The sequence below is a fragment of the Eutrigla gurnardus genome (assembly GCF_963514095.1).
Source record: "Eutrigla gurnardus genome assembly, chromosome: 11".
Classification (NCBI taxonomy): domain Eukaryota; kingdom Metazoa; phylum Chordata; class Actinopteri; order Perciformes; family Triglidae; genus Eutrigla; species Eutrigla gurnardus.
Genome location: NC_139925.1, coordinates 8,413,991 through 8,438,685, shown reverse-complemented (window position 1 = coordinate 8,438,685; position 24,695 = coordinate 8,413,991). Strand labels below are relative to the sequence as shown.

At 42.1% G+C, this 24,695-nt stretch overlaps 2 protein-coding genes across 3 annotated transcripts in view; one reads left to right on the top strand and one right to left on the bottom strand.

The window, feature by feature from the left end:
• Window positions 1–355: 355 nt before the first annotated feature.
• phf3 (PHD finger protein 3) lies at window positions 356–11,976 on the top strand. Of its 2 annotated transcripts, none has more exons than XM_084021764.1 (16): window positions 356–492; window positions 2,228–2,478; window positions 3,020–3,136; window positions 3,227–4,544; window positions 5,206–5,482; window positions 5,900–5,942; window positions 7,184–7,286; window positions 7,391–7,547; window positions 7,650–7,766; window positions 7,965–8,087; window positions 8,192–8,336; window positions 8,454–8,640; window positions 8,729–8,876; window positions 8,969–9,058; window positions 9,287–9,482; window positions 9,570–11,976. In XM_084021764.1, exons 2-16 carry the CDS (start codon window positions 2,244–2,246, stop codon window positions 11,324–11,326), a joined length of 5,013 nt encoding a protein of 1,670 aa, XP_083877890.1. In that variant the 5' UTR covers window positions 356–492; window positions 2,228–2,243; the 3' UTR covers window positions 11,327–11,976. The 2 variants fall into 2 exon arrangements, with proteins under 2 accessions (XP_083877890.1, XP_083877891.1); XM_084021765.1 differs by having other exon boundaries at window positions 5,900–5,944; window positions 7,192–7,286.
• Window positions 11,977–12,115: 139 nt separating this feature from the next.
• Window positions 12,116–24,695, bottom strand: part of eys (eyes shut homolog) — a gene marked incomplete at its 5' end in the record, with an annotated part of 140,648 nt that continues 128,068 nt past the window's right edge. The window contains 8 exons of the mRNA XM_084020918.1: window positions 12,116–13,478; window positions 14,480–14,641; window positions 14,741–14,913; window positions 15,067–15,241; window positions 17,107–17,251; window positions 18,237–18,403; window positions 19,359–19,541; window positions 23,853–24,025. Of these exons, the coding sequence (XP_083877044.1) occupies window positions 12,286–13,478; window positions 14,480–14,641; window positions 14,741–14,913; window positions 15,067–15,241; window positions 17,107–17,251; window positions 18,237–18,403; window positions 19,359–19,541; window positions 23,853–24,025 (2,371 nt within the window). The 3' untranslated portion in view covers window positions 12,116–12,285. The remainder of the gene's footprint in view (window positions 13,479–14,479; window positions 14,642–14,740; window positions 14,914–15,066; window positions 15,242–17,106; window positions 17,252–18,236; window positions 18,404–19,358; window positions 19,542–23,852; window positions 24,026–24,695) is intronic.

Genomic DNA, 24,695 nt, shown 5'->3' with positions numbered 1-24,695 from the left:
ACACTATTTGTACTTTAGTGGTATTTTATGAACTCTTGACTTGCCTTTTTTGCTAATTAAAAAAAAAAAAAAAAAATCAAAATCACCAGGGTTGAAAATCGTTGTTCATGGTTCCTGTATGCATCTTTTTTTACACAAAAGCTAGAATCTGCCTCTCGAATGTAAAAAAAATGCTTTCAAGAAGGTGTCCAATATTTAACTTTTTATATATGTAAATGAATAAAAAATGTTTTCTCTTTGTGGGACTGAATCCCAAACCCCTCTGCGCTCGTGTTTACAAAGCACGCAGGTTGAAAACCATGCTGTGGATATGCGTTATATTCCCAACCGCCATGCTACCTGTAAACAGAAACCACGTGACTATAAGCGCTGCCTGTCAGCGGCTTTGCAGCAGCAGGACGAATGACGGCCGAGTTCGAGGAAGTTGCTGGGTGCAGCTGTGCTAGTATGTAACCCCACACGAGTTGGATACAGCGTTGTATGAAGGAAGAGGTGAGACTTTAATGTATGTGAAGACGAATATTCAATATAAGTGCAAGCGGTGCGATGTGGGCGTGATCATTTAACGACCGTTAGCCACACTCGGGGCTACAAACAAACTTGGTAGCTCAAGGCCTATGCTAAGGCGACCTAGCTAGCCCGTCTGACAGATTCAGCGTCGGGAGCTTCCCAACTAAACGTGTATACATTGAGTGCAACATATGTTAGCTTCCCCTGCTACATATTTTTTAAATTCTATGTGTACAGTGGTAAGAGTTTTAAACAGGGAGTTACCGTGGGTGGTAACTTCCTTCACAAGTTACCGTTAGCTTGCTAATATACATGCTAGCAAGCTGAAGCGGATTGTTATTAGCCTGTCCTATAGCGTTAGCACGCTAACTAGCAAACATTACGTTAGGAGAGCCTCCCCATAGAAACGCAGTGTTTTCGTACGGTCGTTAAGTTACATTACGTGACATCAGATCAACGTTTTTTTTACGTTTCCACTGTTCAATTCGAGTCTGCTCACGATTGTTAGTTGTAAACGTGATTTAACGGTAACTAGCAGATGATTTAACACTAGCTTCCCTATTTGGAGGTTCCTCAAGTTGGTTGAATGAATTTTAGTTTTCTTTTATTGTGTTAATATACATTAAGGTTATCGGCGGTGCGTACTTTTGGATAATGTAAACGTGTAACGTGAACGACCCACAGAAATGGCCAAAAACTGAGATGCTAGCGCGACGTTGCCTTAACGTTGCAGGAAATCAGGCAGTATTTATTTACAGATGATGGAGACATCCCACAAGTTGTAGGCAGCCCGTCACTCTGTGTCAAACAACTGTACGGGTCATTCCGTCAGAAATCAATCACCTTTCGTGTTTTCCCTACGTGCAAACCTCTATATGAAAGAGTGGTGGTTTGATTAACCAGAAAGACCAACGGGGTCACTCAAAGTTGATCTGTATTGGTCACCCACCTCAACTAAAAAGCATCAGCAGACCTTTGAGTGCAAGCAAAAACAAACAAAAAATAATAATAATGTTGCCTATGGTTTTCTGTTTCACCTCACATATTTCTTCAGTTTTCCCATTTGTTTATTATCACATTATTGGTAAAACGGAAAAATTCTAATTACATTGCATGCTGAGGATTCCAAGGTCAGCAGAAATGTGTAAAAGTGCAAACCTACTTGCTTTTTTTTAACTATAATTTCACACTGCACCAGGCTCCAAGAACACTTGGTCTTTGAGAATCTTAGTTACTACTAAGATTGGAAAATGGGCTCTTATGCTCCACCCAAGTGGAACAATCTGTCGAAGCATGTACATTTAGACAAGCTAATCCATTTAATCAATTTAAATCCCCTTTTGACTGAATGCATGTGTTTTCTCTGAATTGATGTCCTTGGCCTGCTTGTTGTATAATCCGTTTATGGACCTGTAACTTTCATGTGCTTTTACTTCTGAGTGTCGACTCATCTGTAGTATTGTTTGCTTCTTTCCTTCAACAATGATAATTCTAACAAAGACAAAAAGGAGAATAATTGACACCAAATGTATTATTTACAAATTAATTAAAACATTTAAACGTAGACAGTGTCCCTACAGTGTTACATTCCAGGGAGAATACTGTTATGACCATTTTCCCTCTAAAAATGTGTGTGTACATAACATTAAATCAATACATAATGCATATATGTATGTATTTGACATCTGCATTCCCTTCTCTGTGTGTTTTCATACAGGAAGGCAGCAGCATTCATGGATATTGTGGACACCTTTAACCATTTAATACCCAGTGACCAGTTGGACGACTCCCTGATAACGGGTCAGAATTCGGAATGTGAAGCCGGTAATGAGTTTGGGACAGGAGTCCAACTAGAAGATTCACTGAAGAACATGCTCAGTGACAAAGACCCCATGTTTGGATGTGCAAGCTCTCAGTTCAATCTATTGGACAATGAGGACCCAGCTTTTCCAGTTGCTGGCTCAGCAGGTAAGTCAAAAGACGAATAGAAATACATTGTAAAAATATTTATATTTATTCCAAACCTCAATTAAAAGTTCACTTAAAAGCAGCATCTTTTCTCTGGCGATATCAACTTTTCAGGTGGTTGATAAAACAAATCACTAAGGCAGATCTTACTAGATTTAGATATTGCGGACTGGCAACGTTAGTAAATAAGTCGTTAACATTAATAACATGATTTGAGGTGTTTCGGAATGGAATATATTTTCATCTTTATCATCTGTTGGACACTGGAGGCATTTTGTTCTTTCCTCAGTTGCAATCTACCTAAACTAAAAGTAGTCTACAGTTGTTTTGAACACTTTTTTTTATTTATATATCATCATATATACTGCTTGCTAATGATAGCTAGGTACAGAGCCTGTATTCTTTAACATATTCTGATTATGTATTCTGAATATGATTACATGTTTTGGCCTTTATCTCAAGAAACAGCATTTTTGTAAATTTGCCCCTTATATTAATACACAGCTAGATAATATACATTTATTTCTTTTGGCTGTTGCAGGTTCTGCTGATGGTGCAGCATCTACAGGCCTCAGCAGTAAAATGACAGCTGAAGAAACCACAAAAGTCAAGCGACCTGTTGGCAGGCCGAAGAAACGTCCACACAACTCCGAAAACGGTGAGTTCCTGTTTCCAGCGCATCACACCTTCAAATTGGAGATGGTGTGAGACACGTTTTTCTATGTTTTTGTTCTTCTTGTTGAAACAGAATGTAGCAGTGGTCCAAAACCTGCCAGCACATCCACCGACACCATGACCCCAGTGCGACCAGGAAGGAAACCAGCCAACAGGCAGCAGAAGACATTTCTTATTGAGAAAGGAGTCAAAGGCACCCAGCTGAAGAAAGAATTATCTCTGGGAGGACGAGTTGATGTTAATCATTTTGATGGTGGACTATGGCTGAAGCCTTCCGTTGTATTGAGACGATTGACCGTCACGATTGCAGGATTCAAGATTGAGTTGCTTCCCGGACCCTCTTACACTCACACTGTTGAAGTGAGCCAGGCTGCATGCCTTGATGGTGGTATTTCATATGCTGGGGACGTTGGGTTTGCTGTGCTGCCAGATGATACTGTCAATGTACAGAATCCCACACCTGAGAAAGTGGCAGTTGTGGATGTAAATGAGAAGAGCTCTGCTGGTGATGCAGCCCTCGGACTGGGCCCTTATGTTAATCCCAATGATGTGCAGACCTCCAACGGGACTTCACTGGGAGGTGCCTCCCCGCAAGAGACTAAACCTGACAATCAAAGTGTTCCTGAAAAACAAAAGCCAGTTATTAAAGGAAAATCTGACATCAAAGAGCCACAAAAAATTGAGAATAACACATCTACGGTTACTAATAAGAGTGATGATAAGGAAAAACAGATGGTGGTCCAAACACTGCCCAAGTCAAAACAAGAGCTGACTTCTATCAAGGATAAGGACTTGGTTTCAGATAAACCAAACAACATGATTAAGGGACATAAAGTATCCCACAGCATGCCATCCAAAATCCAAAGAGGAGACCTGCACAAACTAAAGTCTCCAAAGGACAAGAAAGACATTTCACCTTTGAAAAGGCCGGCAGAAAACATCCAAAGTGAGCATGCTCCTAAAATGCAGAAGACACAAGGTACGGGAGAGAGTAAAGTGAAGCCAAAGCCGCCAAGTACACCTGGCTCTGCAGCGAAGAAGAGCCCATCATCTGGCAACCGTGTTGATCAACAGGGACCAGCTAAACATCCTCATCCTCCCAATATCTCCAAAGTTGAGTTCACTAACCCAGCGCACGCTCGTCCAGGCCCTTCTTTAAAAATGCCCGAGGAAGGAGGGCAGGAAAAGGCCAAACTGAAAAAGCCAGAGAAGATCCTTCAAAGACAGAAAAGTAAAACCGCAAGAAGCATATCCGTGGATGAGCCGCAGCTGTTCATTCCAGACAACGCTCCTGTGAAGAAGGACATGTCTGAGGAGCAACCAGCTAACAGCGAGACTGTATGGGATGGAAACAACTGTTGTGGCCTCTGCAAAAATCACCACAACAACATGTAAGTGTTGCAAGGCAGATCATTGTTTTGTTACTCAGACTTAATAAGTGTATGTTGTATTAAACTCGACGGGTGAGGTCTTTAGTTTGTTACAGAACTTTTAACAACATTCAATTGTTGATGTTTAATATTTGAGCGACTTTAAAGGGACAATTAATCCCATAAATCCTCTTACATGTAGTTCTGTGTATCAATCTAGTTTGTTTTTTTATGAGTTGCCTTGGCGATATCGGCTGTAGAGATGTCTGCCTTCTTTCCTCTATAATGGTTTTATATGGCAGTCGGTTTGTGGTATTCACAACAAGGTCTGTGGATTATCTTGAGTAATCAGGTCATGATTTCTGGAAAGAGACAATGCTGTTGAGTCTTTCAAATGTACATTTTTTTGGCGCTTTGAGCACCACAATGAAGACTTTAATTCTATTGGAGACAAGGCAGACATCACTACAGCCGATGTTTCCAAAACAAAAGGAAATTATATATTTTAGATTTTTAGTTGAACTCTCCCTTTTAAGACCTGAGATAAGAAATATACTGAAGGTAAGGTGATGGAAGCTATGAATCACAATATTTGTACAAGTAATTGTAATGTTTTTGTGTATGCACAGTGTAAAAAATACCCTGCAAAAGCACCTTTTAATAATATCCACACTTTGTTTAGGTTCATGGTAGGCTGCGGTCGCTGTGACGACTGGTTCCACGGCGACTGTGTTGGTCTCGATCTGACGAAAGTACACGAGATGGAGGAGGAGGACCAGATGTACGTGTGCTTGAAGTGCTGCGAGGAGGAAAGCAAAAAGGTGGAGCCTGAGCCCCCGGCTGCAGCCAAACCAGAAGTCCAAGCAAAGGTGGAGGTGCAGGAACTGAAGCCGCCTCCCAAGCCCCAACCGGGACCCTCTCAGAAACTCACCTCAGGGGGGGTCAGACCAGTAAGATTGGTAAGCAGCGTCACCATGAATTCCCTATTAAAGCTGTTTGATCATTGCTTTTCTTTAAATGTTTTATATATGTAGGATATTTTATTTGTTCCCCCAGCTTATTCATCCTCTGACTTTAATCATAGCCAGTGTTACCACTACACAAGGGTTTGTTGTCATTTTGCTTTTACCTTGCCTGTACAGAGGGCTTGCACGTGGGTGTGCTGTTAACATTGTGTACTCACCAAAGTTTAGTACATTTTCCCACACATCCAACTCACCCTGTATTTTTTTTTTTAAACCTTTTGCTGGGGGTGTAATAATATTTAATGTGGTGTATTTTTCACTAGTTCATTTTTAGTTGTACATATTATTTTTAATGACTAACTGAATTAATAATATGGCGAATGTGCTTTTTGCGCTTTTCTCCTAAAATAGGATCCTGAGAGAAGACACTCCACAGAATCGGCTCATAAAACAGGTAGGGGCTGGGAATGTAAAAATAAGTAGTTTTTTGGCTTGTTCTGTTTATTGAATAACACATTTTGGTTCAAGGTCAGAGGCCCGGACTACGAAACAGTATTTGGGTTTAGCAAGGCAACTTCAGGTTAAACACTGTGTTTTCAGAGATAACACAGTGTTTTTTTTTATATATATATATTTTTTTGCAATGAAGAAATTCCAAACAAAATGATCAGTTTGAATCCCCATTTATTTGATTGTTTCTAATCCTAGAAATAAGAGCCATAGCAGTAATTTGTTGATTCATTTGAAATCCATAAACATTTAGCAACATACTCATGTGGCATACCCACATAACAGGAAGCTTAGCTAAATGCTCATTATAACCATTTTGACCCTAAACAAATCACAATTCCTAAACTAAATCAGCATACAGCAAAATACAGATTACAGATGCAGGATAAATCTTAATCGCTCTACGATCAAAACTGAACCGGCAGCAGAAGAAGAGAAAAAATAAACCTCACTTTATTCAGCCATAACCAGAGATATTTGTTGTTTTTTGATCAAAAGTTGTGTTCAATGGCATTTCAACGTTCATAATGGAAACTCCATACTCATTTTTGAGTTGTTTACAGCCGTTACTTGCATGGCATGGAGGAGAATTTGTAGTCTGTCCCCCTGCAGTATCAAACTATCCCCAGGCTTCCGTGTGAAAACTCGGTGTGTGTCTCCATCTGCTGGACGAATCACGCTGCACTCATCCTAAGAGACATTGCCTTCAATTTATTATGACATTATACTGTCTTTTGTGGCATTCTATAATATTTATCATTTTTGATGACATACTATTGACATTTGTATCACAAACTATTGACTTTTCTTAAATAACTTTTGCCGTACGATACTGTGATATTTTTATTTAAATTTTACTGATATTTTAGGACATACTATACTTTTTTTCCATTATATTCCTATGGCAAACAATTCTATGAATTTTGTGACATTGCTACATTTCTATGACATATTGTATTGTTTTGTAGACATTATGACATACTACAGTTTTTATAACATACGTGCTTCCATTATCGGGAACCCAAATAATGCTGCAAAACCAACATCCCCGAAGGTCATCCATCATCATTATATCATCAACGTGCTTTACATTCCTGTTGAATACAGAAGAGAATAACAATTATGATTGTCCTTTCTTAGATATTAGATAACGTAATCACACAACTTTCCCTTCTCTCCCCACAGGTGTTCATCTGAAAAGTAAGACGTCTGCTTCAAAGAAACCTGTGTCTGTAGAGGCAATCAGGCGAAGTGTGCGCGATTCTCTGAAAGAAATCCTTATACAGAGGTAAGTGTTTTATGAATGAAAGCAATGTAAAAAAAAATATGTTTTTATTGAAAAACGTTACAGACTACTGAAGTGAACCAAACGTGGTGCTTTCTGTGCTTTAGGTTAAAGGAGTCTGATTTGAGCATCTCCGTGGAGAGAGCCACTGAAGTTGCCAAAAAGACGGAGCGAGAGCTTTTTTACCTGTATAAAGACACTGACAACAAATACAAGAACAAGTACAGAAGTTTAATGTTTAACCTCAAGGATACTAAAAATAATGTAAGTACTGTTTCAAATCATGCATGATCCAAAAGTTAAGCTTCATGGCGTTGCATTTCAGTTTTAATATAAACATATTTAACTGTAAATTGTGTTTTATAGGTGCTCTTTAAGAGGGTTCTCAAAGGAGAAATTTCTCCTGGTAACCTGATTCGAATGAGCCCCGAGGAACTGGCGTCTAAAGAATTGGCTGCTTGGCGACAAAGGGAGAACCGACATGTAAGTGATGCCTAAGTCTTTGTTATAGTTTTCCTACTAATGTTTGTGCTTACAATCACAAAAAGCTTGGAAAGTAGTATTAACATAATATTTTCAGATGTTCTCTTTTTTCACATTTGTTTTAAAATGGAAAATGTATTTTGGAATGCAAAACAATCAGTAGCCCTCTAAAAAAGCAATCAATTTCTCATTTTACAGACTATTGAGATGATTGAAAAAGAGCAAAGAGAGGTGGAGAGACGGCCGATCACTAAGATCACACACAAAGGTGAAATTGAAATTGAGAGCCAAGAACCAGTGAAGGCACCTGAGCCTGCAGAGGTATGGGACACAACAAAAATGATCCTTCACAACTGTATATGTATTGGCGGGGGACACACACACACGTCTGCTTCAATTTATTTAAATTATTTTCTCTTTTTCAGCTTGAGCCTCCTCCCAAAGTGACAGAAGTCCCAGCAGAACCTCCAGGATCCCCTGAGAAGAAAGCAGCGAGTGATAACACAGCGAAAGACACCACCAGTCAACACAAGTCTCATTTATTTGACCTACACTGCAAAATCTGCACAGGTAAACCCCGACACGAGGACCTCCTCGTAGTCTTCATGCCCGGCCTTTGCTGCCACCTTTTCTGCTTATACACCAGTTACCAGCTTGTCATGCTACTTCTTTCTCTTTTTCAATAAGGTCGTATGGCGCCCCCTGCAGAGGAAGCACCAACCAAAGTGGTCAAAGTTGCCACTACAGTGGTTCGGAGGCAATCCACCAAATCAGAAGAGGGGAAGAGCACAGCAACACCTGCTATTGACGACGATCTGCACCTCACTGTTTTAGAGGAAAGTTTCCGAAATGCTCATTCAGGCTACGAAGGAAGGTAAGCAGTCATTTCTGACGCCGTTTGTTTTTTTTTGGGTGCTACTTGTTTTTGCACGCATGCTCCATTTCTGCTATATTCCTCCCAGGTTGGATCACAAAGCTGGACGAGAGGAGGAGGCCATGTTCCTTTCTAACCTGAACTCCCTGTGGCAAGGACTCCTTCACATGCACTCTGTGGCAAAGTTCGTAACAAAAGCGTTCCCCGTCTCAGGCATTTTGGACAACGTGACTCAGGTACAGTGGACACACCTGAACATAATTTTGAGTTTGAATACCTTCCTCAAAGTTTTTTTTAGATTTTATACAGGTTTTATTTTCCCCAATAGGACCTTCCAGACAGCATTCAAGTTGGCGGGAGGATAAGTCCGACGACAGTGTGGGACTACTTGGAGAAGATTCGGGCAACTGGAACAAAAGTGAGTTTTTGGCAGCTTTCGTCCTTAAAGGGATTATACAGCCCATCATTAAACCCAGTCATTAAATATATTATATTACATTAAAGAGCAGCTCATGTCCAGACAATTAACATCCAGATTTGTAATGTCATGTGATGCATTATAAAGCTGCTCCGTTGAAGAGTTATGGTCAACTTCTTGTGCACGGATTGCAGATTTTACTGACACATGCTGTTTCTTTTATTAAAGGAGGTGTGCCTGATTCGCTTCTCCCCCGACACGGAGGAAGATGAGATCGCCTATACTCTTCTGTATGCCTACTTCAGCAGTCGTAGGCGTTTCGGGGTGGTGTCCAATAACCTGAAACAAGTGAAGGACATGTATCTCATTCCTTTGGGTGCCACTGAAAAAGTTCCACATCAGCTTGTTCCCTTTGATGGGCCAGGTAACCTGAAGGCTAAATGATCTTCTCCCCCGTAAATGACATTACATTTCTCATCCTTCAAACTTAATGAATCTTTTCATTTGACAGGTTTAGAAAACAACCGCTCCAACCTTCTCCTCGGACTCATAATTCGACAGAGACCAAGGAGGGATTTTCTTCCCATGGACCTGAACGAAACTCCCAGGATTATTCCGGAAATCAAGCCCATCACCGTTTCGACAAAAGAAATGGCAGCAACAGAGGAGGATGAGAAACTGTTCCTCTCTTCCTTGACTCCTGCACATAAAAACGAGAAAGACAAACCACTTAACACTACTGAAGACGTTGATGAGCCAACTGCAGAGTCTTTGGAAGAACCGTCTGCATCAGAGAAGACCAACAGTCAGGACTCACAGAAACCGCTGCGCTTTCTTCCAGGTGTGTTGGTAGGCTGGGGTGGGGAGTTACCACCTCTGCCAGATTTTGGAATAAAATCAAAAGCAGACGATGTCCAGAAAACCCAGCCAGCTCCAAAATCAGAGGCATCAACCGAAAGCTTGAAAAGTCCAACAGTTCCTGCTCCTCGAGATCGGTTCGTCATCAAGAAGAAAGAATCTAAACCAGTTAAGGCTGAACTGGAAGTATCCAGCTCGACTGACGCATCAGCTGCTACCAACTCATCGGGAAAGGATGCCGCAGTGGCTACCCATGGTGCACCAGTCTCTCTGAGAGATAAGCCTCCAGACGTATCGACTGAAGCCTTCCTGGCAAGTTTCTCAGCGGCTCAAAGTGGGACTGAAATTAGCAGCACTTCTTCTGCAAGCAAAGGCGATGCTGGCCTCGTGCTTGAAACTGAAAAAGCAACATCTGAAGGGAATTCCTCGTCGCAGTCAACGTCCCCGGCTGCTCCAGCGCACACTAATAGCTCAAAACCTCCTTTAAGTGGAATACTGAAGAAATCTTCCGCGTATTCCAGTGTGAATGAAGATAAAACGGTGCTACCTAAGGACACAGCCAACCACCTAGCAACTTTGAGTCCCAAACCTGCTCCGGTGTTGAGCGCACCAAGAAAGGAAGCAGTTACACTTTTTCATCAAGGATTTTTACAGGTTTCTCAGGCCAAGAACAAACCCGAGGAAGAAAAGCAAACGGCTACTCGATCAATCGCTAGTGAAAAGGAAGATCCTGGTGTTTCCCAGGCTGATACTACAGCAACTCAGACGGTATATCCTCCTACAGTCCAAGCACCACAAGCAGTGAGTAACACAGAAGCATCTGAGCTCCAACGCGAGTCGGTGATGGCACCAGCTCTCCCAGCATGCACCAGTGCTGCACCTATTCCATCGCCTCAGCCTCAGGTACCTGGCAGCTACGAATACCCAAGTGGCCCTCCTCCTAACACCTTCTCCAGCCCGCACAGCCAGGATCAGAACAACAGTGCATCGTGGGCCGAGGATAGCACTGAACCTGAACTTAAATCGCAGTACGCTCAGAGCTACCCTGGACCAGCCGGCCGACCTCCATCCGCGACCAAAGACTACAAGCGGCTAGAGGAGCGATACAGCGACCCGTGGGAGAGGCCGCGGACGACGGAGGACAGAGACCACCACGGGAGGCACAGCCATCACAGGGACACTCATCACGGGAAGAAGAGCCGACACCACGAGCGGGAGCGGGACAAAAAGCACGAACGCAGCCACGAGCGGGAGAGGAGTCGGCACCACGGACACTCGGACGACCGCTACGGCGAGAAGAGAAAAGAGAGGCACCACAGCGACGATCATGGCAGCCGTCACAAGGACAGACACAGGCATAGACGGGACTCTGATTATGAGAACGGACGGAGAAGTTCAAAAGACAGTTAATTGTTTTTTTTGTTTTTTTAAAAGCTCTTCTAGCAAGCGCTGGGGACTCTAAGAAAGACTGTTAGCTCGTTGGTCACATGGCTGGTTCAAACCACTTTGGCTGTATCGGCTGAGAGTGGTGTTGTTTGTTTTCTTTACAGAACTCTGCATCTTATATGCCATTTTCTTCATAGAAGTAACATTTCATGTTATTGACAGTGCAGCCAAAATGAAATATCATTTCAGTGAGATTAGGAAGATCTTCATAGACGTGTTCACTTCAAAACAAGAACTGATAATTGGAACAACTTCACAATTTTAACCTTTTTATTGTATATATCTTGTTCATATTGAGCTGCTGTGCCTACTACAAGTGATCAGTAAATGTTTTCAGTCTTGGTAAAATACAAAACAAGTCTAGACCATTTGGTGAAAAGTTTTAAGTTGGCATGAATGTAACTGAGGACTGATCTTAACAGCAGCTTTGCTTTTTTTCCCCCCAATTTAAATTTTTTAAATTCCTTAAAATATTTTATAAACGTTTTTTTTTTTGAAAACGTATATACATTTTGGCTTGTAATATACATTAGAGATGGTGTGCTTTTGCACTGTGTTTATGTACAGTTCATAATAAAGCTAATCCTTTTTTATTATTGATTATAAAAAAACAATCTTCATATTTCTTTATAAAATGACTGACTTGAATTGACATCATGTTTTTGAAATTTGTTCTTAATTGCAATGACCGATTATCAGGACTTAAAACATAGTTGTGTTTTGGTAAAGTTAGTGCAGCTCTGGATCAGACAAATCCCAGTAAAATCACTACGATCCATAAACAAGTCAAATGAATATAGAGCAGTACAGTGTTGAAGAAACGAGTAATAAAATATAAATAACCACTACTGAGCCTTACACAGATCTCCTTATGGACTAGTTTGTCGGGCGTTTGAGATCATGTCACAAAGGGGGTTTCACTACTACCCACTGCCCTCATAAACATTAAAACCCTCACTATCACTGAGAAACAGCAGCGGCTTGGTATCTTTGAACAAATAAACATTTCTTAGACTTCCTTCAAAGCCTTTTGAAAACAACCCAAAAGTGACAATTGATACATTTCTGTATAATTCAAATCCTCCGAAGTAAAGCTGACCACCATAGTTTAAGGCCACGTAACGCTCAAACGGGTCCAAGTCCTCGTGAAGGACTCTCTTATCGTTTAGGACCACCTGGATGGTTGTGCCGTTTAATGCTACGGAGACGTTGTGCCACGTGTTGCAACACAGCGTGAGATTTCTCACGGTCACCGGCAGAGAGAGTCTCTCTCCGAGATTGACGGCGATCTTGAGGTGGCCGTTCTCAAGTCCGACTGCGAGGTGGTCGTCGTCTTCGTGTTCAGCCCTTCCCATCCACATGATCAAACTGTCGTTTGAGCTCGTCTGGAAGCTGAAGGAAACCTGCGTGTATTTAAAATTCCTTGCGTGGTATCTCGGGTCCTGGTATTTAATATATGAGCTGCCCACGAACTTGGGAGTATCTATGGTTATCTCTGTCTCGCAGCGTCTCCCGCCCAATCCCAACGGGCATATGCAGCGGTATGACGTGGCGTTAGCTGGAGCACATAAGGAACCCTGTCTGCAGGTGTTGTTTACACAGCTTACAGACTGGTTACACACAGGGCCAGTCCACGAGGGCAGACAAAAACACGTGAATGAGCCGCTCCCAGTTGCCGTGCAGCGACCCCTGTTTTGGCACACCTTGTACCCGCAGGCGGTCCCATCCCAGTCCCCTACGTTTGCACCACTTATTGCCCCCTTCTCCGTCAGCTCCAACTCTTCACCATTGAGCAGGAGTTCTCTTAAACCACCAGTGAAGCCCAGTGGCTCCCCTTCAGTTGCATCCGTGGAGACGGAGCTCAGAGTGGACACGCCCCCGACAAAGATGTCTGTAGTCACATCGAGGGTGGTCATCCCTTCAGCCACAGCCTCTCTGACTTCTTGATTGTCCAGATTGAGAAATCCTTGGTGACCAACTCTGCCAGCCTTCACTGTGTGCCAGGTCCGGCCGTGCAGGTCCACTTGCTGAACAGACTGCAGGACATGGGTTCCGTCTCCGAGATTGTATCGAAGCTGGACGAAGCCGGATGTCAAGGAGAGGCAGAAGAAGTCTCCTGTGGAAGGAAATGAAAATGGGAATACGTTTCATTAGTAAGTTCCTTCACGTTTTAATTATACTGATGTGTAACATTTTTATAATATTGTATCACATATACCATAACATTCTGTACGAGGACTTATTTAAGATGCACTATGCTCTGACTTTAATGACATGTTGATATTTTTATTATATTTTATGACCAACAATATTGACTTTTTTACATTATACAATCGGCATACTTGACTTTTTTTTTCAAAATACTATGTGACTTTTTTCGACATACTATAACCTTGACTTTTTTCAAGGTACTATATTATGACGCTTCATGACTTTTCGTTAATTTTTTCTGACTTTTTTTCTGATGCTATACTATTACTTTACTTTGACTTTTTTTCAACATACTATATGACTTTTTTTTTTGTTTAGTTTGTCTGACAACAAATTATCCTAAAAAAAGGTCATGGTATAGTATGTCATAATAATGTCAAAGTATGTCAAATTCACACAGGAATCACAGTATTGTATGTCATGAAAGTCAAAGAATTATGGAGATTAGAATAGTAAGTCATAAAAATGTAGTATATTATATAATGAAAAAGTCTCAGTTTATTATGTCACATAAAAGTTGTAAAAATGTCATAATAAAGTATAGTAGGTCAACAATGCGATACATGTCATAAAAGTCATAAAAAATAGAAAAATTTGTCTTTTTTATTTCATAGTTGATAATGCCATTAAAAAGGTCAGAGTGTAGTTTGTTGAAAAAAGTCACGGAAAAAGTCATAGTATAGTATGTCAAAAAAGTTATAAAAGTCATGGTATAGTATTTCAAAAATCAGTATAGTATGTCGAAAAAGTCATAGTATAGCAGAGCATATGAGTAATTGTTGTGTCAACACATTGGAGATTGAACCCAAAGTGTCCTGAGATAACTTTTGTTGTGATATGACACCATAAATAAAACTGAATTGAATATTTTGTTCTTTAAAAAAAGCTGGAATTGAATGACCTCACCAGCTCTGGCACTGAGATGCTGTGCCGTGTACACAAGGATGCCACCAGGTGATAAAGTCTGGAACTGCAGCTGCAAAACAGTCCTGTGTCTCGTGCTCATAGGTGGGAATGACATCCATGAAGACTGGTTACCGCTGAAGAATGGATCACTGATGGTCACAGCTGAGCAGGCAAAAAACAATATAGCAGGTAAATTATTGAATATGTGTCTTATTAGACCAAAGACTCATCATGATACAGTTAGGGTTTCGATGACGCAACCTTTGTCGCAGTAGAGTCCGGCTGTCCCCAGGGGGCACTGGCAGGTATATCCATCCGGGAGAGGGATGCAGGTGGAGCCGTGGGCGCACCGAGGAGGGGGGCTGTGCTCCACGTCACACACAGACACCGTCTCAGAACAGAGAGCTCCCTTCCAGCCAGACGGGCACTGGCAACTGCAGACGGACGCAGTCAGACACTGTGACAAGCCTGTAAACGCTGTCCATTCCCGTTTGCAGTGCTTGCACTGTGAAACTGATTTTCCGCCGGAGCGGAATCGCTATAAATAATGAGAAAATGAATCCAAATATTGCCTCTTAATCACTCACTAGACGGATGAGCCGGAGTCCACGCACGTGCCTCCGTTTCTGCAGTGGACATGAAGACAGGGGGTGACGCCACACTGACCCACGCTGCGCCCGAAGGCCGGATGTCCCGCAGGCTGTCCCAGCACTTGGAACTTTCTGTCTCTTCTGGTTCTAAACTGCACATCAAAAATGCACCCTTTGGAAAGGAAGAAAACACACAGAGGGGATGTCTTTCACTTCTCTGAGAGGGGATTATCAGAGGAAACAAAGCATTCTACATTTTACTTGCATGAAGATTACATTAAAATGTGATTTATCCGAGTTTCACACCCAAAATAAGGCCAATAAAATGTCTTTGATGGTTCTTAAAAGCATCGTGTGAAACCATATATGGAGTATACGCACTGAAAGCTGGAAGTTAACTCTTGAATGTGATTAAATAACATCTCTACACTCATATCTACACGTCTCCACATCCTGTCATCACGAGTCTCCCCCTCACATTTGCTTTTTTCCAGCAATTTTATCAAGACAATATTTGCTTTGGCCTGTACCTGCAAAGCAGAGGGCCTTCTATTAATATAAGGCCTGAGCACAAGCCATGTAGTCACATGCAGACTGCCGTCTCTCTGCTGCATTAGTCACCGGCGTAAACAGGATGCAGGGGAAATGTCATGCTCATTCATGAATATTCATGGCATGATGCTGTTTACTTGGCAGACTCAAGTGATGGCTAGGGCGCCGCAAACATAGGCCGTCCCCAAAAAAAGTCGAAGCAGATTCCTAAGGTGGATTATGAAAGCTGGATCTCTTGCTTTTAGCTGCACTCACTGACTCCGAATAAGCAGAAGTAACGTCTACACGTGTACGAGAAGCAGCTGACCTTGACATGTGCGGTACATTGGGTTTTACTCAAGACATTCTTCTCTTCCAAAATGCTTTCCGAATCCTATTTTCTAGCGAGTTCCCGTTTCCGCTGGGGTTCAAGAGGTAAACGACCTTTTAGCAAGTCTGGCAGAAATATCAGCGGCGAAGCAGCATGAAATCAGAGTTTTTAAAAGACAAGCTCGACAAACACAAACTTCCCCGTTTCTTGTTATTTGATCAACAGCTCAAATTGAGTAGCAGATCCCACCCCCTCCCGTCCCCAGCGGTCACAATACCTCCTCCGCCACCTTTCCACAGGGGAGTGTGGGTCTGTTGATAACTGGGAGTGAAGTGCATTATCAGTGTGTTCACTGCCAGCCATCATGATTAGGGCTCCAGGAAGGTCACACAGATCTGATTAGACGCTCATGAGTTCTCATTACATCCTGAGCAGAAAGGTTATAGTGCCACCAGTGTCGCCTGACTCAGGTAGTGCTTACCAGCACACGGGGAGCACGGCGGTCTGATGCCGCGTGGGAAAACTGATGCTTTGCCGCAGCTGATTTGATTTTAGAAGGTTTATTTGGCGAGCGGGGGGGAAAAATGAATTATGCTATGATAAATAAGCAAACGCACGAAACCCCTTCAGTCCTTAAATATAAAAAGCTCCTGTTCACCTCAAATGGATGTGCCGTGACATTTTATAATAACAAGCTTCATCGCTGTAGTGCCGAGACTGCTCTATATGGTTATGATGATATTCATGGCTGTTGTCATCATTACGGTTATGGCAATTTTTGCTCCACGGCTCTGCACATTAGCCGGCCACAATGGATGCTCTCCAGAATACATTCCAACGCGAGGTCACCTGAGAGAAAGCATAAATGATGCTGATGATGACAGAGATGATTTGTATGGCGCCCGTGTTCAAATGACTTATCAGCGGCGGAATGGATTTGCACACGGAGCAAAATTGTACAGGGGGGGCGTGAAGTGATTAAAAGGCGCAGATACAATCAACCTCTCTGTTCTGGCCTCGTGCAGCAGTCCGAGGCTGTAACTCCCTCCTCTTTTCATTGCACACCTTTTCTCTCTGCTTACAAAGAGACAGAGATCCTGGGAGGGACTCCAAGCCCCAGTGCTATTACTCCAGGCAGCAGTGTTGGGCTGTTAATAAAGCCGTAGCAGCCTTACCCTGAAAGCCATGACGGAACCTGGATCCAAGTGGCAGTAGTTCAGGGGTGTACTCATTATATCCACCAACAAAGAGCTGCTTGAAAACATTGAGGCCCAACAGGGGTCCTGGAGTGGATCCTGTTCTGTTGCGTTGCCCGTCAACCTGAGAAAGAAACAGGAAAATGTCAACGCTGGAGTCTCACTACTGTGGAGGCAGAATTCGGATACAAATCTGGCAAAGTTGACGAAAAATATGACCTCAGATTGATCAGTAAATATTGATTATTAGCATTTTTGCCGTGCTAACTCTATAGCCTCTCACGCAATTCTTCAGCCACACTTTGATGATGTGAACATCCTTTTCCTGGTCACTGGACCAAAAAACCCTGAAGTGTTCCCAGAAAACATTCACCTCACTATAACCTCATTTACCTCAGCTACACTACCAACACCGGGCTGTACGGTTTGTGTGTGTATTTAAACAATGCAATATCTAAAGTAGACAACAAAACTGCACCACATACAGTAAAGTGAAAAATTAAAGGGAAAGGTCAAAAAATGAGAGGGAAGAGGGGGAACTGAAGGGTTTAATGAGATGAGATGAGAGAATATCGTTGGGTGACCTGGTTTATAGCGTTATGTGTCTCTATATCAAGAAATAAGGTTCCTGAAACATATCAGAAGAACCCTTTTGATTGCTGAAAGCATGGGACCAAGATTATTGGTGGTCGGCCCCGGACCCTTTAGGAGCCTCATGAGGCCCAAAGCTGCTGGATATGGTTCCCATGGAAACAGGCTAATCTGTTAAACTTGGCCAAGGTGGAGAAAGATCTATGGGATGTAAACGACTATAGAAGGGTTCTCGGTCTCCCTGGGTGGGTTCTACATTCTTGAAAAGTGAGTTCCTCCTCTGCGAGTATAATCCTTTATGTTGGGTTCTAGTTAGAACTCTCTGAATGGGTATTCTGGTGGGACCATGATAAAAAATAGTCGTTGGATGAATGGTCCTGACCTCCCGGTCGGGATCCAGTCTTTATTCCAGAATGGTGTTTGGAGTGTTGAAGCTGCTCTGATACTCGTGGTGACACAACACCTCCCTGTTATACTTGGTTCCCACGGATACAACACTTCTCTAAACACCTCCTCACCTTCAGCCATCCGGTTTTCTTGAACCTTCCAAACGTAACGGTGTGAATGTTGACCCGGTAGTTCAGTCGATCACTGACTATGACTGCGATGCCTGATCCAAGGTTGAATTTATGCACAACTCTGCCATTTCGGAGTCCCAAAACCAGGAAGTCATCACCATCATTGCCTGGAAAACACATAGTTTGTTACTATATATATTTATACAAACTGCATATAAAACAATACATCTACAACAAGCATTTCAAATCTGTTTATATTTGATGGCTTTCAGCATATTTTGATTCTCTGCTCCGCTGATACAATTCCATGTAGCTTCATCACTGCCATCCGATAATTAAACATGCCACTTCATTAGACAAATGATCATGCGAATGGTTCATATTTCATCTATTCTTATTTGGTGCCTTTGAGTTTGAACTGTTTCAAACAGCACTGCTCTCTCTCCCGACAGTCGTTTCATTATTCATATTCCTATTCCTATTGTTTTGCTTTGTCTCCACCTTGATGAATTCTACTCTCAAGAGAAAACAAGAGCAGAAGATCCACAAGATTGTCCTTGTTTTTATTTTAAATTCTCCTCCGTTTGATGAAATATGCTGGTGACAACGACGCGGCGGCGTCCTACGACCGAATGTGACCCCGCAGAAGAGAGATCCTAATTTAAGGAGATGTCTGCTGACAGCATCACATTGCACCTACACCTCAAAGTCTATTTAATGCAATTAAGACGGATACTGTTGAGATGCTCAGTTCACATGTTCCCTTTTTGTGCTCGACACGCTCTTTGAAAGTCAAGAACAATAACAGTTTAGCTGGATATCAACTAATTACTGGACTGCAGGAAGACTCATTATGAACGTCTCAAAATCTGCCAAGAAAGAAAAATCCTCAGGGATTCCTCTTGATTAGAGGATCTCAGAAGAGAGTGGAAATCTATTAGATGGGACATTACCATACACAGCGGGTGAAAACTCTCAAAACATTTCTTTTAAAATCCTTAATGAAGTTTGACAACTAAAATCCAACTAAGGACACATCTCAAAGTAGTTTCCCCCTCTTTTTTTTTTTCATCTGACCGTCAGAACGGTTTTGTTAAATTGCAGTGCGTGCGTCGAGCTCACCTTGTCCTTTATGCCCGGCGAACAGCATCAGGTTGTCTTTCACAGCCGATGAGTTATTGGCGAGCGTGAACTTCAGTGTGAACTCGTAGAAGAAACTGAGACTCGGCACGGAGGAATAAGCCACGAAGGAAGTGTACCCGAACTCATCGCTTCCACTAAATCGGGGACGACTGATATTGATGGCTGCAAAAGAAAACACATTCATATCATATTTTTGGTTAAAATGTGACGAGGGCTGTGTGTGTCTGTGTGGTTTGAACTGATTCATATTCTCCCTCGCAGGTTACCAAAAGATGGCACTATTGCTGCACATTACATACCAAAGGGGGGGGGAGGTTGGTGAAATATTTTCCTTTCTGAATGCTATTAGATGATGACCTGTTTTCAAACACTATCACCTCTTCAGTTTTTTTTTCTATTTCCATTATTAGCTGTTTAGAAAAGGATCCCGGCAAGTATTCACACCCCGATGTTGAGGGTAGCACGATAATCCCGGTGATATTCAATTACAATCTCAGGTTTTTATTATTCAGAATGCATGGTTGAGTCAATAATGCTCGGTTGTATTCCATCTCAGCACACCCATCCACTTGATTTTACACAGGGGACTCAATGTAAATTCCCCCCTCGCTCATTCAGAATTACACGCCGCTGTGTGTGTTTTTTTTTTTTTTTGTTTACACAGCAGCGAGGATTCAAACAAAAAATGAAAAAAAAAAAAAAAAAAAGGATGCTCTTCTTCCTTGCATATACACCTCGCATATCCTTCTGGCGCCCCAGGCGATGGCTAAGAGGGGTTCAGAGCTCCCCTCTGCTGCTGCCCTCAGCTCTGTTTGGCTGCTCAATTATTAATAAAGCTGGAAATGCTTCTGTTATCATCTCCAGTCTGGCAGAGCTGTATTTGCCTATTGTTTCACTGAATGGAGTCTCACAGCTCCGCCCAGCTGTGGTGTTTGTTTGAATGGTTCGTACACATGATCATCTTTATGCCCCCTGTAATAACATGTCAGCCATCATTACACAATTAAATGACCTTGAGTGTGTTTATAGGAGGCTATTAACCCACGGACGAATTACCCTTGAGCCTACTGTACAAATGAATTAAGTGTCCAAACTGATCTACACTGATATTTTCACACTTTTAGATGACCGGGGATGAATGCAAAATGATATTACGAATGTGATATGAAACCGTTCTGTTAGTCAGTAATTGTTTCATATTGAATAATGTTGGATATTTCAGAATTCTTCTTATGAAAACTGATTTTGTTCTAACTTCATTTGAGTGCCCATCTGTGCCGTATTATTTATTTATTTGTACACACTTTCTAACTTTGTGGGGGTCGTATTTGTTCAGGTGTTTGCTGACACTGTCACAGAAGTATTTTCTATTTTAAGTTCATTATAATTGCTTTGCCTTGTGATTATATATGGGACAAGTACACCAGAGGGGGGCAGGGACATTGAACACCTCTCACAAAAAAACTGATTAAAAGTTTTCACTTTTTATTCAATATGTGTCTTGATTTCCTTGTTATTTCTAAAATAAAACTCCCCACCTACGACTCCTTTAAAAGATACTGAAAGTTCCATATTTTAGAACAATCCTGCAGATGGGTTTTAATCTCCTTCAGTAATGCTAAGACAGTGAAAAGGTTGACTTTACTATCGGTTACCTGCTGGTGAAGCTAACTAATGGTTACAGAACATATTACGAAGAAAGAAGCTCAGTGAAATGCATCCATCTATGGATTATAACGCCACACACTCCCGTCAAATAATATCACGTACAGCGTTTCCGGTTTGCTGGGTATTTGTGTAACGCGGAGCAGCACGAGAGGAGCAGAATGACGGGCGGCGCCGGATCGGGAAGATGTGTGCGTCTTAGCTGCCGCAGAGCAGCTGGGAAAACAACAACGCTCCCGAGTCAGAGACGCTGTCGACAGAATGCTATTCTCCTCAATCGCAGCACAATGCAAGGTTACCAGAAACGTCACTAAATCTATACTTCACTGAAGTGCTGATGCTGAATAATGCTGCAGCGTTTAGGCATGAATGTTAAAGCCTCATAGAAAATGGATTGTATGGAATGTAAGTGAGAATATGACGGCTGAGAAAAAGATTGTGTTACATAATCCTTCCTTACACTTGTTTTTCTGTTTATATGACAAAACCAACCATTGCATTTTATTTCCAGCAAAACTTTTTCTTGCTTTTTGCACACACACACACACACACACACACACACACACACACACACACACACACACACACACACACACACACACACACACACACACACACACACACACACACACACACACTTTCTCGAAACATTTTGAAATGATCAATGAATATTATTACTCATAATAACCTGCCGTCAAAGCTAATATTTATTGTATGCTGTGTGTTTGTCTCTAGTCATTCTAAACATTAATCTTTAACTGGAGGTGTAGCCAAGTTGTATACAAAGGTAGACCATTAGTAATTCTGAGTGAAGTCATTTTATATATATATATAAATATATATCCATTAATATCTCATGAGCTCGACTCTTGAGGCGTTCCAGCATCAATAGCACTTCCTGGTCTTCCCTCTCCTGCTCGTTCACAGAGCAGCCTAATCTTTTAAAGTGCACATGGGAACTTTAAAAGATTACACATTCTATTTAGAGAAAACATTTCACCCTTTCATGTTTACTGCTGGACAAACAACTTTTAGGACTTTTCCCCCCCGAATAAAAGACGATTCCCGTGCTATCATGAGTATTTAACTCAGGGAACCACCATGCAGTGCCTACAAAAAAAAAGTCCAGAGAGGCAGGGGACCTTAGGAGTGATCAGTTTTGACTCTGATCTTATCTGATGCTATCAGGATTAAATTCAAATGTCAGCCGTAGACTTAGTTTGACACTGGAAGGTGAGATGACGGTTTGGGGTGTGGGTGGAGGGAGTCTGTTCCGGGGCTGTTGCAAGCTGAGCGACTTATATGCCAAGCACCCCGCTGCTCCTCCACTCAATTTAGTCAAGCAAAAACCCTTTGTTTCTGAGAGCCACGATCTGTGAAGCCTCTCTCGTTTGGGATTACAGCTCGCAATCATAGAACAGACACTTAAAACGCCTCTTGAACCACTAGAAAAAAACAGAAATTCCCATTTTCTACAACTTCTCGGTCATCCAATTAGCTTTTTTTGTGACTGCCTTATGGAACAATTGTGAGTAAACATGACAATAAATAAGAGTCTGCAGCCATGCTGGTAGCTCTGTGAGCTAAATGCTAATGTTAGCATGCTAGCAAAGTCACATTTAGGATGCTAGCATGCTAATGTAAGGGATGTGCCATCGTCACCATCTTCTGTTTTGCAGGCATTTACTAAAGAATTAGACAAAAATAAACATTTAGAGCCATTAACAGTAGTAAAGGAAAGGTTAGGGGATCATAATGACAAAGGGACGGATTATACACTGACTGCATTACATGGATATCTAGTCAAAGTGTTGGTTAGCCAGTAAAATCTTTGTTTTTATGGCTGTGTTGTGTGATAGAAATAGGAAGATATTGTTACAGGTGTGTTGTGTTACAAGGTAGCTTATGATGAAATGTAAAATAAGTGACCATAGACAGGCAGAAGTGTCCGTGTATCTTTTGGTAATTCAATTTTCCTTTCAGAAACAGCTATTCCAAAAAATGATTGGTAATTTGAATTGTTGTTTTTTTTTTTTTTACAGTAAGTGCACATCCAGCTGTGGTCTCTAACTAGAGTGACATGCAACCAGCATCAGACTGTCCTAAAATAATGAAATCTCCTGTGCTTAAGTGCACACGATCAAACATGTTGTTTTGATTCATTCTACAGTTTCTTCTCCACATCATCAGGGGTGTTGGAGACTGATATATTGAAAAAGAGTTCACAAAGCTCCATGAAAAACTAGAAAGAATCAGTTAAACGTCTGTCTCCATGCACATCTCCCTGTTTGACCAAAAGAATGGCTTGTGTTTCAGTTTTGATTTTTATATTTCAGAATCAAATAACCACTCAGTTTTATGTTTCGTTTTTTTTTTTCAAAATACCCATTTCTGAAATTAAAATCGAATCGCCAAAAGCTACACGGACCCCGGAGTAAGAGCCAGTCGGCTTATTGACGTTCTCCTAATGTGAGAACACGTTGATAGCCTTCTGCACAGCCGAAGCCTGACATCTCAAGAAAAAAGTTCATTAGAAAAGTTGCCATGAGTCACACTGTGAAATTAGTGTTTCTTTTTGGAATATTCAGTAAAGCAGCCATGAGTTTTACCCTTGATTATCTCACTGCTGGAGGAAGATATTTCTGCCTTTTCAGCACAATTTAGTTTCATTAATCCCTTTACTTAACAAGAGGCTCTCGTTTTACCAACTGCTTAGGGCTCTCGTTCTCCAACTGTTTTCGGATCAGCCTCTTCACGAAGCTGCTACATCCGTGTTGCAATGATCTGTGTGGAGCCGGCAACACTCACGTTCGTCACACAGGAGGCCCTGTCGTCCGTAGGGACAGAGGCACACGGCCTCCAACGGCGACTTTGGGATGCACGTGGCTCCGTGACCGCAGGGGCTCCGCTCGCAAGCGCTGAACTGGCACAGCCGACCGGCGTAGAGCGGCGGGCACTCGCAGAACCAGTCCTCGCCATCGCTGAGGAATTGTGTCGACATGGAGGGAGACATCGTTAGGGCCAGAGGTGAAAATGGACCATGACATTGCAGCGTGTTGGGATGCCTGACGAGCTAACACAGTGGCCTGCAGAACACACGGGGAGATGATGATAAAACACCCTGGGATGCAGGAAAGATTTTTGATAAGATGCTGAGAGTGAAAGTGGAGCGCGTGTGATGTATGAGGTCTGCTGAAACACAAGCATTTGAGTGTAGACGGTGGTGAAGAGAAATAAGAACGTTATGGATTTGTTCCTCTGGGCAGCGACTGCAGATATAACTTCAGGTGTTCACACACGCACCCTGAAAAATAACAGCAGAAAGCAGATGATTAGTCAGAAAACGTACAAGCAGAAACTGTACAAGTTCGTCCTTGTCTTCTTTCCTCGAACGTGCGCTTGAAGTAGAGGAGGGTGTCTAGCATGCAAAGTCACATCCAGGCAGCGACTTTATAAAATGCACTAAGATGTGCACAACTTTGAAAGGTATAATATCAGATAGAAGAAGCATCGGTGGGGTTTCAAATCTCTAAATTAATAATGTGTTTTGAGCAGCAGCCCTGCAGGATGCATTTTGCTCCTTGAGAAACCGGCTCCTTCAAATGAAATATTTACATTCTGTCACCGGAGTTGAGCATCGTTAGATACCAC